This window comes from Labrus bergylta, chromosome 21 (genome assembly GCF_963930695.1).
Source record: "Labrus bergylta chromosome 21, fLabBer1.1, whole genome shotgun sequence".
Taxonomy (NCBI): Eukaryota; Metazoa; Chordata; class Actinopteri; order Labriformes; family Labridae; genus Labrus; species Labrus bergylta.
This window is the reverse complement of record NC_089215.1, coordinates 14,585,054-14,604,598: the sequence shown is the minus strand read 5'-3', so window position 1 is coordinate 14,604,598 and position 19,545 is coordinate 14,585,054. Positions and strand designations below refer to the sequence as shown.

At 43.8% G+C, this 19,545-nt stretch overlaps 1 protein-coding gene across 10 annotated transcripts in view; it reads right to left on the bottom strand.

The window, feature by feature from the left end:
- The window catches only part of LOC109988614 (protein shisa-6), an 84,006-nt gene that overhangs the window by 53,980 nt on the left and 10,481 nt on the right, over positions 1-19,545 (bottom strand). For all 10 annotated transcript variants that reach the window (XM_029278553.2, XM_020640163.2, XM_029278558.2 and 7 more), the window contains exon 4: positions 16,989-17,090. In XM_029278553.2, coding sequence (XP_029134386.1) covers positions 16,989-17,090 — 102 coding nt within the window. The remainder of the gene's footprint in view (positions 1-16,988; positions 17,091-19,545) is intronic.

Here is a 19,545-nt window from a genome sequence, read left to right as displayed (position 1 = left end):
GCCTCTCTCAGCGATAATTCAAGCAGCCCACCGTGTGAGGAGTTCACAGAACCTGCAGCGGGGACGATGTGGAGGCAATTTGCTGCCGTGGTCAGTGAAGACTCTGCGGCGGTAAAATGGGAGTCAGTGAGAGCTCAGGGATGTAGACATGGCTCCACTTTCTCATCTCAAACCAACAGCAGCTCCTGCAGCAGCTCCAACAGGCTCCTCTCAACACGTCAAGTATCTCCCACTCCTTCTGTGATTCTTTCAAATTGTAGCCCAACGTCGAGGCTGACAAGGTGCTGATCCCTCGTCCCTGCAGCTCGCGTGGACAAACGTGTGAGATGGAAAAACAGCTCCCACTCTGCAGAGAGGCGGAGGGACTCAGCTTGTTTTTTTAAATGTTCTCAGAGATAATAAAAGACACGTTTAAATGATTGGGTTCAGCAGAATGTATCATCACTGAGATAATTCACTCAGACTCGACAAAAACAAAGTGTCTCGTAATGTTTTATCATCTGTGAATGTTAAATTAGTGAGTTGTTTAGGTAGTCAGTACACAATCGTTGGCTGTAAATTGATAATGATTACTGATTACCAAAACAACTGCACACATTCATCAGCCTCACGATGACACCAGAGCTGATAAACACTGTTCTACATCTGTTGTTGCCCGACATCCAATGACATGGTTGGAACTCGTCCTATTTGAAACCTAGAGTAATGATGCAGTGATTTTAATCGATTTCTATCAAATCTAGTTAAATCTGATTGTACTAGATACTCTAGAACAAGAAGCTAGATTTGACTATTTAAACAGATGTGTAACCACGAGGCTCTGCTGCACCAGATGTTTCTTTACAGTCTCTCAAACGATTGGCATCATGAACTTTAAAACCAACCAGCAGACAAACAGGCTGAACAAAGACAAACATGTACATCAGCTTTGCAGCAACAAGTGCAAGTACGCAAAGTTACTCATGCTCTCATGACAGATGCTTCTCTCAGTTGTAATTAAAGGTCACATATCCTCCTCCTCATCAACTCTTTTCAACCAGTGTGAATAAGTCTCAGAGCTCCCCAAAACATGTCTGTGAAGTTTCTTGTTCTAAATCCACTCTGATCCTGTATTTGATCATGCCTATAAACCCCTCTATTTCAGCCCTGCTCAGAACAGGCTGTTTCTGTGTCTGTACCTTTAAATGTAAATGAGCTGTCTGACCTCGCCCCCTCTCTGGAAGGGCTTGGGTGTCTCGGGCTTTCTCGCTCCATGTCCTATTGTTTACAATGAGAAGGCAGACTCAGAGGGCAGAACAAACACCTAGCTGTGGGAGTGTCACCCACCTGGGGGAGGGGCTACTGCCCTTTGTGATGTCATGAAGGGAAAATCTCCAAATGGCCTGTTTGAGCACACATTTTCTGAAAAGTGGAGCAGGCAGAAGACGGAGAGGATGGACTTTTCTCATCATTGGGGGGTTTGTAGACGGACAAGAGACACATAATAGTGTTAGAGAAACACGTGAAGTGGATTAACTTGTGCACGGCACTCGAGTACGGTAAGAGTGCGGTACGTTTGTGTGCACACTGATCAAATGAACCAGACTTTGGGGGTCATGCATACTCGGATCTAGGCCCTAAGGTAAAACCACCATCAGGGTCAGAACAGAACAAAACCTCTACTTACAGAATCACAAGAGCTTGTGATTGGTTGTAAATAATTGATGCACTGTAATCCAGAAACTCTGTAACGAGTGAATCTCTGGATTGAACAAAAGATGGCCTTTTGTTGTAATGACTGCTGGGATCATGGTCAGGACACGTTCTGGTTACTGTTTAGATACGGGCAGATTTAAACATTTACAATGTGTACGTCCCAGGTGTCAAAAAGGAATCAACATTTAAAACACCTCTGCTCTCACAGACTCACTGCAGACTCCTAACTTTTGTCGAGAATGATTCAAAAACAGGAAGAATGACGGAGAAAATTAACACCGAGCTGAAAACACGCTCTCTCTTTTGCCTTTTCAATTTTTCATCTGCAGGAAATATATTTGGAGATGGATCCCGACCCGGAGCTGATAAATTTTAATTTGATCCCTCCCATGCATCATTATTTGCACAATGCAACTGGCAGCAGCCGTTGCTTGTGTGCCCTGAATAACAAGTCTACATTCAAATTCTGCACCCAATACAGAATTTCCCCCTCTTCCATTACAACAAAAGGCAATCATTCCATTTGTTTTCCCACACAATGGCCCCCGGATAATAGCAGTGTGGTGGTGGGGGTGGACGGAGGAAAAAGCTACCAAGTTATCTGCCTTTCCCACTCTTCGTCTCTGCCTCGTGGTTATGAATAATAGATTACAGATGAGAGCGCGGGTTCGCCTTGCAGGGAGGTGGCCATGAAGCTGCTTGAGGTCAGCGCGGCAGAGCCAAGATCCGTCATTTAGCAGGCCGTTCTAAAACACTCTGACAAGTATCCTCAAAACGCCCTGAGCGTGACTATTTATACGGGCTGCTTTATCGCTCTGAGCGACTGTGCGAAGGACACGGCTACTCGATAAACAATGTCACGCTTTTCACTACGATAAACAGCCTGTGTCCGGTGTTTTTACGGTGCTTTACTCGCCAAATATTTGGTCACCTGGACTGCTGATGTTCCCTAAGCAGGTTTATATCCCTCCTGTTTCAGGCTTTATGCTTGTTATGATGGTTTGAGCCAGCAGGGGCGCCAGGGAGCTGTGAATGGGGACAGCACGTTGGTATTATCCTGTGTGGTCCTAACCAATCAAATGGCAGAAAAAGCAGCAAAGGTCAAAAGGTCACAATCCTAACATTACTGGATCATTTCATGAAGGAAAAATCCACCATATGAATATTAAATAAATACATATTTAATACAAATCAAGAATGAGCTCGACCCCGCCTCCAATCGGAGTTGTTCTCAGCTGGTTGAGAACAACAATGTATGATTGGCTGTTCGAGCCAGCTGTGTAATTAAATAAATGTTGAAACACTGAGAGGCGTTGTGAATAGAGAGGGTTGAAAGAAAGAGTCTGTTTGATTCAAAGGGCCGACACATTCCTTTTAGCAGAGGATTAACAGCTCTCAGATCTACGCCCGTGTCTCTAATGAGAGCGGGTGTTCACTGCTCACGTTCGGTCATAAAAAATCTATTAAAGCTAAACATTGATTCCCGGTGCATACACTGTCATGCAGAACAAGAAGAAGAAGAAGAGGAAGGGGAGAGAGCCTCAGTGGAGGAGCCTGAAATTCAAAGACTGGGACAAAACCCAAAACACAATTCAGCTATTCACACCGTCCTCCTTTCATCTGCTGACGCTTTCTCCAGGGGAGCAAAACGGTCCACGAGGAGGGAGATATTTATGTCAAAGTTCACAAGTTCGTTTTATTCCTGAGCAGGCGTGACATTTAAAGTCATCTTATCGGCCTGCGATGGACCAGCAGACGTGCAGGTGAAGGTGGAGAAGCAGCGGGCAGAGAAGGTTTGGATTTAAAGTTGTTAAATGTTCTTTTCATCAGGGAATCGCTCCCGGGGGAGGAGCTGGAGGACACAAAGCTTGATTCCCACACTTTATTTGTTCTCAGCTTTAAAGGATGATAAATGCCTCCTTGTAAAAAGAACTTCTTCAATTCGCTCAACAGAAAAGTCTTGTTAAAACTCGCAGGAGGGTTTAATACATTACCATTAAACATATATAAAACTCCTGAGCTTGCTAAATAAAGCGAAGCAGCAGCAGTCCGCAGATGTGATGCTTCAGCACATGGCGGATTCCAGATTCATCAGGCGCAGCAGCCTGCACTCCTCTTTATTTGTGTACAGGACCCCGTTGATCAAAGATGATGAATAACGAGTCTAAAGGAGGGAAATTAGCATGAAAAAGTCCTTGCATTCCAACTGATGCATAAAATATCTGCACTTACTTTAATGAGTGGCGATAAAAGTTGCGGCGCTGTGCGGTGGGCAGCATCGTGATTGATGCTGCGCATTAAGTTTACGCAGCCGTTTCGGAGCAAACATCACAGCAGCCCTGTCAGCCTATTGTCCCCGTGACTACCTTCCTGAGAGGACTCTATCTCTTTTACCTGCCAAACTCCTGCTCTCAGCATCCCTCCTCATGTTCAGCTCGCTCCCTTTTGAACCACTCACAGATTCTGTGTGTGCCACATTCCTGCATATTCCCGTCTCTCTGAGATAAAAGCCCTCGTTCCCTCTCCCCCTCCAGCGTACCTCGCTGCCAGACAAATAGCTCCACTTGTTTCAAAGTGGCCACAACAGAAGGACAATGATAAGAGAGCTGTCTCCAAACTGTCATTTCCTCCGTCTGCCTCCACATCTCACATCACTGTAATTGACTGCAGTGTATGAGGGAGTGTGATTGTTCCTCAGGACAGCCCACAGTCTTGTCAGGAGTTGTAGGGCAGCTTGTCATTCACTGACCTCCACATGTTTGACTTCTGATGGGGTTCTGGAAAATGCTACGAGGCGTTGGGTCGCACGTCTAAATTTCTTATGGACAATCGTTAATCCTGACCTCGGGTGAAAGACACAGAGGATCGCTGGTGAAGTGTTTTAATGAAGGAAAACTACAATTAGGTGTCTAACAGTGCTTTCACACATGCCGAAAACGCCTGAAAAACTCCTCATATTTCCCAGTGGAGCTGCATGTGTGAACACAAACAGACACATTGTCTGACTTCACCGGGAGTTTCTCCTCCAGCCTCCTCGTATTTATTCTGCAGAAAGTCAGAGTGAGCTGATGTGGGAACGCAGAAGTATATAATAGGGAGAGTTCACGTCAAGCGAGTGGGAGGAGGGGTGACGTTTGTATCCTGTAACTGCTGCCCGGTGCATAGACTGTCTGCACGAGACCGCTACGATCTCCTGCTGTGAGGTGCATATGTGATCAGCCAGGTCAGGAGAGTCTCCGGAGCAGTTCTCCTGAAATGATCTAGACATTTACAGGAGTGCATGTGTGAAAATGGCTTATGAATGCAGGATAAGCTCAGCTAGTCAGGCTTTACCTCTGGATATATTCTCTGCTCCTGCAGCAGCTCAAAGTGAAAGATAAAAAACTCTCTCCCTTTGCCAACCTGCTCCCTGTGAACCCCAAGCTGAGCACACTCAGTGTTAACAGGTTCAAAAGTCTGCTTCTTTCCAGGCTTTCCTGAAAAACAGAATTCTAAATCTAGGATAGAGAAACCATACTCAATGCATATTCTGATAACACAGAAGCATAACTTTCTTTAATTACCAACCAGCACTTAAGGCAAATTATTCTAAATACAGCAGCGCTGTAAGGCAGACAGCGCAGGATTTAAAGAATATAACGATAATCTCTCTAAATGGTCTCATGATGGAGAAGAAGAAGAGTGGTGTTGGAGAATCGGTCTCTGTATGTGTTTTATATTTTCTTTTCTTTTGTCGTGTTTCTGTGAGTCCAGTTTGGAGCTCTCGGGTCCAAGGAGACCAAACCTCTGGTGTCTCTTTGCTCTCTGTCCGTCTGAAAACGATGCTCAGCTGCAACATGTTGGTCTGAATGAGACTCCCAAAGTGTCGTAACGAAATGCTGGAACTTGCCGACCTGTGAAGGACAGAGGTCTTCATAAGAGCTGCCGGTGACAGGTAATGGAGCGTCACCTGAGCTGCTTCCAAAAAACGTCTTCCAAAATGAAGTTTTCCTTTACGAGCGTGGTTTTGTGTTTTGTTTCTAAGAACTGAAACTTTAATGCTTTGTTCTCATAAAACTTTAACTTTAAACTCCTAACTTTAATTTTAGATCTGAACATGTCATGCTCACATGGTCGACCTAATAAGATTCCCTATTTCATAAACTGTTCTGACATCCCATCTCATCACTGTTTGTGTGTATTTTCGTGTAATTTGAATCTTGTTTGTGTTGCTTGAAAAGACGTTCTGCATATGAAAACAGAATCTGTAGGCAGAAAAAACTATCTTTGGGTTCGGGAAGCATCCTGAAATCCATGTTTAGTCCAAACAGTCTCTTTCCCTGTTTCGCTAACAGATTGTACAAAATTCTGCAGCTGGATTGTTCACTGGAAGCAGGTAGAGAGAGAGCGTCTCTCCTGGACTTCCATCTTTGCACCAGCTCCCGGTTGAGTACGGGATTGAGTTCAAGGTTCTTTTACTTGTTTTTACGTCTTTGCACAGCACCTTGGTCAACTCTGCTTGATTTTAAATCTGCTCTATAAATACCATAGATTTGATTTGATTGATTAGTGCTTCTCAGAATTGATTGATTGATTGAACTTCTGTCCACAAAGTCTGAAAATTCGTCTCTCATTCCAGCGGCTCCATCTGCACATCAAAACGAAATAAGTGATACAAACAATTGACATAACTCTCAAACACCAAACAAACACTCAGAGGCCGTCATCATGCGTTGATCTGGGATTCAGCTCCATCAGTTTATCGATGCACAGAGAAATATTCTGCATGGAGAGCAAACAGGTGGAAAGCATCGGCCATGATCCAAGAATCCACCGACTATCATTCCAGGACAATTGTGCTTTTTAAATCTTCATAAACTGAGGTTTGCATGCATGTGCAGCTAACAACCCAGTCGGAGACTTCCTCGTTTAACTCCACCTCAGCTCTCACATCTTCAGCTGCTCGTTTGACTGCAAACACAAAATGACAGAATGGAAATAAAGTATTTCCTAGAGATCTAATCCATAAACCTCTGGCTGCACCAGAAGCTCTGACAAACTGGCCTGAGCTCCCGAAGGCTAACTGAACATCAGATGGTCGCTGATGGGTTCTCAAATTGTAACATTTTACTCACAGAATGGAAAAAGAATTGAAATATTGACGCTCCTTCTCCTTTCTGCTTTGTCATACAGTAGCAAAGATCCATCAGCAGCGTGTATCAGAGACAGTGTGAGGGAAAGAGACATGCAGTCCCCCTCTCTGTATTTTGTGACAGAGGAATCCATCTTGATCTCTCTCTTCTAATGAATGCCCCACTCGCTGCTGAAGCTTATTAACTCTTTCTTATTGGTTATTCTGAAGAGTGCTTAGCCAGCAGGTCAGGCGTGCCACCTCTCCAGATCCTGACCATCCATTTGTATGAGCAGGTACACACCTGACAGGACCGTGCTGTCAATCAAAATCAGCCACAGCGTGGAGAAAGGGGGAATTTTCAGCCTGTAAAAGTGATTCAGGGCTCCGATTGTTCCCTGAAGTAAGACCTCCTTTCAAAGACGTTAAAGAGGAAGGTCTGTCATCGAGGGTGGAAAAAGAGGATAAAGAATTCCCTCTTATTGTCCGGTCAGTGAAGGAAACTCACAAAATCTACAAGAAGAATAAAGATAATGAAGAAATGAGGGGATTTTATTCTAATGGGATACTGTTGACTCATGTGCTGTGACCGTGAACTAGAAGACTTTAAAATATTATAATAGACTGACATTTGAAGAACATTTGAAGAACACTTCAATCACAGGCATGAGTCCAGTCCAAACTAGAACTGGACTCATGACATTATTTTCCAGCATGCTTCAGTTGAGAATTTACCAAAAGGAAAGCAAACAATGGAGCAGAAACCGATGTGTGCTCTAAAATAAATTATCCTAGTATTCTGCACACTCGGTTAAAAACGCCCCATGTCGCATATTCATGAAACCAAACGTATTAAATGGACAATGCATGTTTTCTTGAACATTTGAACGATGCACATTTGTTTGAAGGTGATGTATAGTTCAAGTTTGTTTTGTTTTTACACATGCAAACTATTGGAAAAGGTTCAAGAAAATGTCCACTGGGAGTCATGACAGGCGACATTGTCACAAACTCGGCTGACTCCCGAATTTGGGAGGCAAAAATCCCATAGGCAAATTCTCGTTAGACCCTATGGCGATGCTACTTCCGGGTTGGCCTACAAAAATACGTCATATGGTTTGTTCTCTATTTGAGATCGTTTATTTCCCAATCAGACACGGAGCGAGGAGGATGTGGGTACAAGACACGATCTGTAGGAGAATAAACTACGGGGAATATCATACAATTTGAAAAGAGCGTCAGTGATGTCAACAGCGTCTTTCTGAAAAGTTGAAAGATTTTCAAAAAACATACACTGGGCGCTGCACTTTTTCTCCTGGTGGCCGCTTTCTGCTGAAAACTCTCTCTCCTGAAAACAATTTTTTTAAAAGACGCTGGCGCTCAGAAGAAAAGTGTTTCAAAATCAGATAATCTCCGTAGATTTCAGAGTCAAAAAAGCTGAAAAAAAATGTCTTCAGTCCTATTTTGAAAAAAGGCTGCTGGAAGATAAGGAGACGGAGCAGTACTGAAATGTTGCCAAAATACTTTGAGTGCAAGAGTTTGTCTGTCATCTTTCATATTTAAAAACAAAGAATTACACAATATCGGATGCCAAGGACTTCTGTTTTTGTTGCCGTGGTATCAAAACCGGTATCGATATTGTTTGTTTTGTAGAATCATATCGACTGCAGACCGTCAGTAAAATATAACCATCACTACCAACCCTCTTTGTTAAAATCATTATTTCACTATCAGCCTAAAACAATGTTGCACTTAACACTGCGACCATTCGTCGCTCTTGCTACACCATCTCATTCAGCGTAATATAATAAAAACAATCAGTGCAATTCGTTATTATGTATTTGTGTTCATTGAAAGGTTTAGTTAGCAGAGAGTTAGACACCTTAACAAGATTGAAAAATGCAGCTAAACTGTGAAAGAGAGTCAGAGCGAGCCCTGCAAAAAGAACAAACCAACACTGAGTCAGTCCTGGTGTCAAACTGGACAGAAGGTGATGTTTCTGACTGTTTCACTCTTTGATTGGCTGTAATGTGCATTTTGCATCAGAATTCTCATTCTCCGTCTCTGCTTCGATGATGCATTTGACTTTTTGGTGGTCACTGCATGAATCACGTCCTGTCTGAGTTGGGTTTCTTTTTTTACGTGCGCTCCTTAAGCAACACCAAAGGTTTTTTTCACGGCCGGATGTTTTCATCTTCTGCCTCATCAGCCGCGAGTGTTGATTACACGGGCTGGAAAATGATGATAGTGCCTGCGGGCTTGTTGCCTCTGCAGCGTCTGATTCATGTGGCGGAAGAGGAGATGACTGTTTGACAATCAGACGACCGGCCGCCTTTTATACCCTGTCATCAAGACCTCACAAAAGGTAAACAAAACGAACGAATTAGAGCTGCAAGTGTTTAAAAGCAGAACAAATTATGTTCTGTTTGCTTTGTTAGATCATTTTATTCCTTGAGTTCCCCCCCCCATAGCCTCTGCGCTCTCTCACACTCTCGTACTGTACAACTCACTGCAGAAGGAGCTGCCAATTAGTGGCTCTTGCACTCGTTAATGTGCTGAAATTGCACTGTAAATAAAGTTCTGTGATAACATCCCCCGCTAATTCTGCTGCTGCATCACCATATCCACCATTTCCAGACACAACATATTCAGGAAAACAATAATTGCCTGCCATGAAAACCAATTTGACTTCCTCCATAGGGCAGAATTAAAAGTTGGGCTTAGCAAGGTAATGAAGTATGGCACACGCTAAGTCAAGGATGGAGGCTTTGTCTGAAGTAATCACTTCTCCGGATGCTGTGGCTTGGCTGCGTTTCATATCAACAAGACTGACATATGGAAAAATAATTAAAATGGACGCATTCAACCAATAACAGCTGGTGAGCCGCATTCTTAATACACTATCACATTTGCATGGTGGCTGTCAATCCGCTCGCCTGTCTGAGGCGGAAAATTCCAATCAATCAAGGTGTTTGAGCGCTAATGTAGCTTTTTTCCTCTTAACCCTCTAAACCCCAGAGACACCTTAAGTGATGGACATTTTTAAATCCTTCCCATTCTTTTGAAACAGGGGAAATAAAGTCCACATTTCTAATTCTAAAACTGGCATCGCCGGTTAAGAGTAAAAGTTTGAATCGAGGTAGATCCTGACGAACTGGGGGCACTGTGAGTTTGGAAGTTTGTGATTAGCCGACTTATGAAACATCGTCATCCCTGCAAGTCTGCACCAGAATTGGTAGTTGGTTGAACTAATTATAAATATTAAATCAATTAAGGGCCCAACATGCTGGTCAAATGTTGTGTCTAAGCTGTAACGCAGCATCCTGCCACTAGAAGGAGCTCCAGAAAAATGGCCCTGCTGTCGTTCCACAGCCCAGATGTTAAACCATCACAGTGCATCTCTTAAAACTGGTGTTGAAACACTCGACCGGAGCAATGTGTAACCACAGTCAGCGCAGGCTGGCGGGGCTAGCATTGCTAGCGTTAGCTACACTCAGTAAACTAATTTGACATCCACTACCAGCAGACGCGATGATCCCTAATTACCCGTGTTAAATATAGAGAGATTTCTGGGCGTTTTCTTTCCTTCAGATAAGTCAACTAGTGAACTTAAATGAGTGAGTTTAATCAAGAGGGAAATTAGTCGCTGGGAACATTGTGAGTTGAAGGTTTAAGACCAAATCATCCCTGTTGGATGCTGAGTGACAAAGACAAAGATGTGTGTGAAGTTTCTTGTTCTAAATCCACTCTGATCCTGTATTTGATCATGACTATAAACCCCTCTATTTCAGCCCTGCTCAGAACAGGCTGTTTCTGTGTCTGTACCTTTAAATGTAAATGAGCTGTCTGACCACGCCACTCTTTGGGGTGTCATAAATCTCATTCTCCATCATAATTTCCAGCAGGTGTAGTCAACACTCGGGGCTGATGATGCAGCAGATGACAAAACCTTTGGTGTTGTTTAAAGAACACTCGTAAAAAAACACACACACAGACAGGACGTGAATCATTCAGTGACCACCAAAATGTCAAATGCATCATCACACCAGAGATGCTTACTGTGAGAAGGCAGATTCAGAGGGCAGAACAAACACCTAGCTGTGGGAGTGTCACCCACCTGGGGGAGGGGTTACTGCCCTTTGTGATGTCATGATGTTTGAGCACACATTTTCTGAAAAGTGGAGCAGACAAAAGATGGAGAGGATGGACTTTTCTCATCATTGTGGGGTTTGTAGTCAGATTAGGGACACATATTAGAGTTATAGGAACATGGTGAAGTGGATTTGAAATAAATTATGACCTTTAAATAACTGCGGTTACTTTGAGATAAAGTTTGTTTTGATAGGCTAATGTAATCTGGAGAAGGATTTGTAATTCTCAGTGTCAGCAGAGAAATGTGTTTTTATGAGATTCTGAAAGCATTTAGATAATTTGGCTTCATCAAAGTTAAAAAATGTAATTTGAAGAAAATAGAATTAAAGAACAGTTTTAGTGATGCTGATGTTTTGTCTGATTTTCGCTTTCTCAAACTAAGCGGATAAAAGTTTTCTAATGTCTCATTTCTAATCTTACATAAAAGGTGACGTTTCTCTTTTTAATGAAAGTTGTAATTGTCGATCTCTGTTGTTGAGATTGATGTCTGTTAATTTAAGTGACAGTTCTCGGGGTGTTGCAGCAACTTCTTTAAATTCTCCCGGGGTCTTCGGGGTTAAACACACTGCAGCACAGAGGAATGTGTGTGTGCGTCAATGTGACAGTGATTTACAGTGCAGACTTTTACCCGGCGACAGTGACTGAATAGAAAAGTACACTGCAGTTCTTCTGTGACAAGAACAATTACTATGAGGCTGCGATGGGCTTCAGCCTGCGTGGGCCAGGAGCGATGATGTGGTGTAGCGTCGCATCGCCGCTGCCAGCAAACACGGCTCCCTCTTATCTCTCTGCTGAGATTATGTTTCCACAACTTTAATACAATTACTGGAGACTCTGAAGCTGCAAACTGAGTTCTGCAGTTTTTACACCCAAGGCAGTGGAACAGTGCAGTCCCATCTGACACACACACACACACACACACACACACACACACACACACACACACGCACACACACACAGATCAGTGAGCATCCTCATTAGTTTGGCTCAGTTTGACAGAAGCCTCAACCTTCCTGCCTCCTAATTTTTGGACAAGAGGACAACAGAAAACACAGGAGCAGAGAGTGTGTGTGGCGCTGCATGGATCTGCACAGATGGCCGAGGGGACAGGAGCGAGGCGGGCAGCTGTGCATGCTAAATAAAGGTTAGCATTACTAAAAGATTGGCACTCTGAGAAAGCACCAGGCTGGAAGTGAAGAATGAGGAGGAATTAAAAACAACGTTAATAAACAAAGTGACCCTGAGTCTTTATGCCTCTAAGTCTCCCAAAAGTATAAAAAAAAGTCTGAAGGAAGAATTTCTGGTGTTCATCTCTGTTTCGACACTTTGAGCAAAGAGAGCTCATGCAGGGAACAGATGGCGTCCCACCCTCACACTACACCTGACTCCTTCAGGAGGCTTCAGGAGTCATGGAACTGTAGAAAATGAAATGTTCCTTCAGCGACACACCATCCATCTACTGATGGAAAAATATCCCACACTGGATTTCCATCTAAGCAGATGTAGATGGTCTGTAAGCTGGTTTGAAGTGAACTGAGAGACATCATGTTTAACTCTTAATTTGCAACCTGATCTCAGTGCAGTTCAAGAAAAAGTCACACAATTATTATATCTGTTATCCTACACAAAGAGGCCAATCCACTGTTTCCAATAAGCACTAAATGCAAACTTGTATTTTCAAGTTGGAAGGCTTTTTCTGTCGTCTGACACAAGATACATCCAGTCAGAAGGTTTGCAGGGGTGGTTATGGGAGGGTTCAGTCAGGACTGTCGATCAGTAGACCGAGATACATTCCGATACGTTACCAAAAGTCAACGTTGACGATCGGGAGGATTCCACTTTTACTGTCGGTCTGTAATCCACAACAGGGTATAACCACAATGCCTCGGTGTTTGGACACAAGACTGCAAAACCTTCATATAAACCTCATCCAGCAGCTTTGAAAAATAACTACCACTTCCACCGACAATGATGAAACATATAAAACGGACTGACCAGTGTCATGCGAGTGAGATAGAGAATTTACACTTATGCCAAGACACATGTGACTTTATACGATCCCTCTGAGCCCTGTGCATGACTCAGCACTTTGATAACAATAGTTAAACAGATGATCCCCTGAATTAGCTTGGCAGTGTTAATTTGTGTTAAATATTAACATTTTAGTGTCATGAGTGTTACTACGACTTTTATTCAGGCTAACAAAAAATTTACTTCAGCCACCAACAGGGCGTTTAGATGCCAGTGGGGCTTGACAATCCAAGTCCCCATGTGTGGTGAAATGTGACATGTCGGCTCTCACGAATGGCTTCAAAACTTGCATCTCTTCATAAAGCAGCTGACAGTAGTTGTTTCTGTCTGTCTTCCCACACATTGCTTCCAGGGCTGCTTAAATCTTAGTGACAGAAACATTACATTTTCTGCAGCTGCTTCAAGAACAAAAACCTTTTAAAAACCTGTTTAAGAAAGGACCCTGGTGTGAAATAAGGACATTAAAAAACTCTGCGCTCCCTCAAAATGGCAACAACAATTCTGACCTTTCTCTAACGAGTGCTGAAAGGCATTTTGGGAAATGTAGGACGCCACAAACTGAAGTGGAGTAACCCAGGGTGAGCTGAGGGGAAGGTTAGAGCTCCAGAAAGGTACATTTGAGCAAACTAACTCGACGGCTGCAGACTGGGTTCAGTTCCCCGACCCGGCGCTCCTGGCTGATCTCACTTAGAGTTCAGATCAGGGTTGTTTTGTACCCTGGCACACAGATGTGAAGCATCCAGCTGCTCTGACCTCGCATGTCCTCCCCAGGGGCTTCACTGCAACACACACACACACTCACACACACATACATGGTCTGCTGTATAATTAACAACCAAACACACTTTCAGTCTGTTTAATTAAGCAACACTACAGACATCATATCTCAGCCAGAGGTCTCTCGCTCTTACACCTCGTTCTCGTCTGTGCTGCAAAAAACAGTCAGTCTAAAAAACGAAGTGAAGGAGTCAACATCTGTGTCCAGGTTCTTTGTTTTTCCACTCACAGAACAGTGAATATTTATTTGCATCCTGTTTTTTTTTCCAGCGTTACTCTCGGCCAGAGCAAACCAAGCTGTGCAAACCCCTTCAATAATAACAACGCTGGCTATGATTTAAATACGAGCCGACTGTTTACCTGCTCTTAACCTCAAACTGCAGGTTCACTGCTGCCCACAGGGCCACTGCGCCGGACGCTCAAATTCATCCACATGTTTTCAGATAAAGTCAGCTGTGGGTCGAGTGAGGATCAAGTGATTTATTGACCATTAAACTGGGAAAAAAAAAACGACTTTGTGTTGTGAAAAACAGTTAATACACTGCAGGTAGGAACCATTTATATCCTTCAATCAGTCAAGGAGAGAAGTGAAATATTTTGTAGCTGAAGCTATTCTGCTTTTGTGGATGTGAAGAGGGCTCGCAAAGAGACGATGAGAGAGCGGGGGAGGCTCGGTTAAACTGCTCGTTTCCCTGCATCACCCTGAAGTGATTGTACAGTTGTGCAAAGCTAAAGATAATACCAAGCTGCAACAATACCACAACTCAAATCAGAGCAGTGTTTCATTGATTTGAGGCAGTAAAACCTGCCTCTGGGCTCCAAACACTCAAACAGAGAGGCTGGGGAGAAGATTAGAGTCCTGACACTCGTGCATATGCTTCACATACGGCTTTCTGCACCATGTTTGAGTGTCAGCAGACCTTTCCAAGATCTCAGTCTGCCACATTGTATTTGTTTTTGCAGAAGGAGAATCAAAAGCTACAGTCTGCACAGATGCTGAACGATCAACACGAACACATGCTGTTGTTGTTGCTGTGGCACAAACATATTGCTGCACGGAAGAGAAACTCTGTTTAAAAGAACCCAGATTCATAAAAGACATTATTTCTTTCTTATTACTCATCTCTCGTAGAGATGTGTGGGTGGGGGAGGTTGTGGGGAAGGCATGGTTTGTTTTTCCTGACTGCGTATGAATATGATTGTGAAATCGACCCCCTCTGGGGATGAAAACAAACGAGCAAAAAAGCAGGAGAAAAACAGCAAATTTCATGCAAACACAACAGAGCTACGAAGGTTCCTCGTTAGAAGAGAAAGTGCCGAGAAGCTTCCAGACCTCGGCTGGATGTGGAGAATGAGGAAACGAAACCAAGTTACACGTAGTCTGAAGTGATGAAGGGTTAGTGATGGGCAGAACGCTAACATTTCCATCATAACTTCGACTACGCTGACTTTATGGATACATTAAAAAATGTGATAATGCTGCTATATTTCAGAATCAGCTGATTCTGATTCTGATCTTTTAGAGCATGACTGAGGTCTGCAGAAATCAGACGGTTCATTAGTTTGAATTAAGAAATTCTTAAACTCAGCTTATTTCTATACGAAGATTTCTTCAGCTTTCTCTCTCTCTTTCTTGGTCGTTTGGCCGTCATTGATAGGACAGCGTAGAGAGACATGGGCATTTGGAAGGAGAGAGGAGGCAGTGACAAGGGGCCAAGGGTCGGATTCGTTCCCCGAGGCCGCTGCATCCAGGACTGCGGCCTCTGTCAATGAATGTTCTCTTGGAACACTTTCTTGCAGCTCTGACTTTGCTGCAGAGACAACAGACTGCGTTCAAACAGTGATCGTCCCAGTGGTTCAGTCCGTTCCTAATGGTCACTATGCGGTCACTCAGCGGTCACACTGGGGGCTCGGCTGGTATGTAGCTGGATGTGGTGCTCTGAATTCAGTCTGATCATTCATGCAGACTCAGAGTGGCCCTATGACAGGCCTGCTCTACAGGGCATACTCTTCTATAGCTGTTTTGTACAAGTTTGAATTATTACGGATGCCTCCTTCACTTTAAAACAAACAACCCTGATAATTAAAATCTTTATAAAATGCGCTGAACAAAGCGATTTAGGTGAAGTTCTGTGTTTCTCAAAATCCAGACACGTGATGGGGGCTGCTAGCCGAGCTGCAACAAACGTCAATATGATGAGTTTAAGATGTTTTTAGAGAGGGCTGGAGTTCCCATGACCTGCACTTAGCATGCAAACTCAAACTGGGACTGACTGGTTGCTGTTTGAAATCAATATGAAGGAAAATATGTCTTGGGCTTTTCATTGTTATCGATGCAAAATGTGTCATTATCTCCTATCTCCCTGTCCTACAGCGGGTCATCATCAGCAATTAGGACGATGAGGGAGATTGGTAAGATTTGAGAGCGAGGACGAGGACGAGGGAGGAAATACGAAAAGCCGCCGTGGAACCAAATTCCATTTAAATTATTAGCAAAGCACTCAGCCACCAATGAAACATTACAGCAGTCTCCCGCCGGAAGAAACACATTCAATTAAAGATTCGAAAGTATCAGGTAAAAGAGCTCGCCTTGAAACCACTCCGAGGTCACACACACACACACACACACACACACACACACACACACACACACACACACACACACACACACACAAACACGGGGTCTGGTGTTTGGAGCCAAATGGACAAGAATAAATCACAAGAGCTCGGCCAACATGGCTGCATACTAATCAGTGAATTACCCGCGGGAAAAGTCTGCTCCACAACTAATGGCTGAGTGTGTGTGTGTGTGTGTGTGTGTGTGTGTGTGTGTGTGTGTGTGTGTGTGTGTGTGTGTGTGTGTGTGTGTGTGTGTGTGTGTGTGTGTGTGTGTGTGTGTGTGTGTGTGTTGTAGGTGTGTGTGTTATTGTGGCGTCACCTTCTCCACCCCGTTGTTGCCTGTAAGCAGCTCTACGTGTGTGTTGGTGTGTATTTAATTGCAAAAAGCCGAGGCAGGAGGTCACTTGAATTGTTCAGGAGGGAAATTGAATCTGGAAACATTTCACCTCCGTCTGGGTCTCCTTGTTGTCCCTGTTGTTGTTGTTAAAAGATGAACATTACGCTGGTTGTTTTAGCATTCAGCGGGTTCACAGAACACTGGTTGTTAATTCAGAGTCCTGTGTGAGAGGAGAAGAAGAAAAGACGGAAAGAAAAGATGGTTTACCTTTGGGATGGCCTCGGCCCAGCGTCACAAAGCCCGAGGAGATGAAGTTGTGAAGGTCAGCGCCTCCACTGCTGCGCACGCTCTCCTTCCCATAGTGGAGACCTGCTCACACATACACACACACACACATGCACACACACGAACACACAGATACATACACACACACCACAGACAAAAACACAATCAGTTTGGTAGTTTTCAGTCAATCATTGAACATAATTAAAGTCTTTAACCATCAGTGACTTTGGGGGTAAATTGTTGCATCAACACCTTTTTTTATGATTTATTCAGGTATGAATCTAACCCTCAGGTTTTAACGGAGAAGCAAAAATCTTTAAAAAAAAAAAGATTTTTTTTTATTGCAGAACTCATAAAAGCGTTGCTTCCTTGGACACCTCTTCAGGCATCATCTCTTACATTCAGATACTCTCTGTGCTGGTTTGCTGGTCTTTCACTGAAAAAAACATTTCAGCTGAAGACGTTTGAGAAGCCTTTAGTACAAACCTTAGTTTGTGTTAGAGAGATAGAGAGAGAGAGAGAGAGAGAGAGAGAGAGAAAGAGAGTGACAGGTTCGGACAGTGGTTTAGGCAAATGCTAGGGGCGTCGGCCAGCCATAGGGGGCATCGCTCGAAGAAAATAACAAGTGTATGAAATATACTTCTTTCATGAAGTGTTGTATGGGACATAAGACCTTTATCTTTATGTGCTTAGTTAGCAAACACAGTAGTTGTAATCAATACTTTTAAGTCCTCACTGAATAGATATTTGTTCTCGGTGTAGGTGGGTCCGTAAGGCTTTGGAAAACGTTTTGGCTAAACTGAAAAACTATGCTACAGCTCTGATGAGAGAAAATATACCATAATATTCAATTGAGGGCTTGAATGTCTGATTGGCTACATTATAAGCGACGCCAGCTGAATTCTTGAGCCCAGGAGGAGGGGCCAAGAAACAAACATCTCTTCTGACTCCACCTTTCTCAGTTTACTTTCAGAATAATTGTCGATGATCATTTTGTCGATTGACTGATATGATCATTTATTGGATTCTTAGCGCTTATCACAGACATCCGTCTTTAACAGGTAGACGGTTACAAAATAAAAACTGGAAACTGGAAACCTGTTACAGATAAGAAAAAGCTGTTTGTGCTGTTCCATCATGTTCTCAGTCGGGTTTTTGTCATGGTGTCAAATGAAAACTTCCCCATGGTTTCTCTCCCTCGGGCGCACACAGGTGGGAAATGATGTAAAAGTGAACGATACAGCCGAGCATATTGTTGTGATCCTCCCAAAAAGAAAAGGCAATATGTTTCCAGCACCCACGTTCAACACTTACACACGTGCACTCTGAACTCAATCACTCCGGCTCGCTCGCTGCAGATAGAAAATCAGCCGGCCTCTTTTTTTCCCTCCATCCCATCATAGCAGCAGCTCTGTGTGTGACACGCACACACGCTACTGTTGTCTTCCTTTGTCACCCCTGTCATTGGTAGGCCGCTCCACGAGCCACTGCGACAACCCACTAATCTAAAAGACCCTTCAAAAGCAATCCCCCTCCTCTCCTGCCGCTCCGCTCCCAGCTCATTAAGGTGAGGTAGCATGAAGAACTGCTGGGGAAGGCTACGCATTAGGAATTTATCATCCTTCATACAAAGAAAAAATCGTGACTTTCACCCCAACGAAGCAGCGGCTAGCGGGTGCAGAGGATTCATATGGTAATATTTTTTTAATCAGACTTTTCTCTGGACACATAACACCTTTGAATTAGCTGTGAGAGACGAGGAAATGTGAATAATAAGATAATTATACCATGAACTGAGCAGGATGTGGCTCTGTGTGGCTGGCATCGGGGAGGTTATCCGCCCCCAAGGTCGATTACGCTTTAACCCAGCCAGGCGGGGGTAATTCACATGGTATTCTGATTTTACAGCATTATCAGACACCGATGTGCCGGAGTGGACACGGAGCTGTGTGCATCATCTCGATAAAGTCGTCCAGCTGCATATCTTCATATCTTCATTCTCCAGCTACACACGGAGGCCTCTTTAGAAGCGTTTTAATACCACCCAGGCTGAAACATGCCCCCTCTTCTTTAACCCTGCCCCCTCATGAAACTAATGATGCAGGGCAGTGAGTCCTGATCTGCACAGGGCCATAATTAACTGCTACTGGAAGGAGACACACACATGTATGCACACACACACACACACACACACACACACACACACACACACACACACACACACACACACACACACACACACACACACACACACACACACACACACACAAACACACACAGAAGGCCAGAGGTCCGGCTGTATAAGAATAATAAGGGGGCAAGGGGCAATAATGCGATGTAGGGCAGGGGTCTCTGGGAGGCTGAGCTTTGACACTCAGGAGGAGATTTATATGAAACATGTTGACGCAGTCAGCACAGAGATGTTGATTTGAACATGCGGGTGATGATGATTCGACCAATGGGAAGGTCACAGAGGAGATATGGTAGCTGCAGTAAGGATTAATTGTGTGTGTGTGTACGTATGTGCATGTGTGTGTGC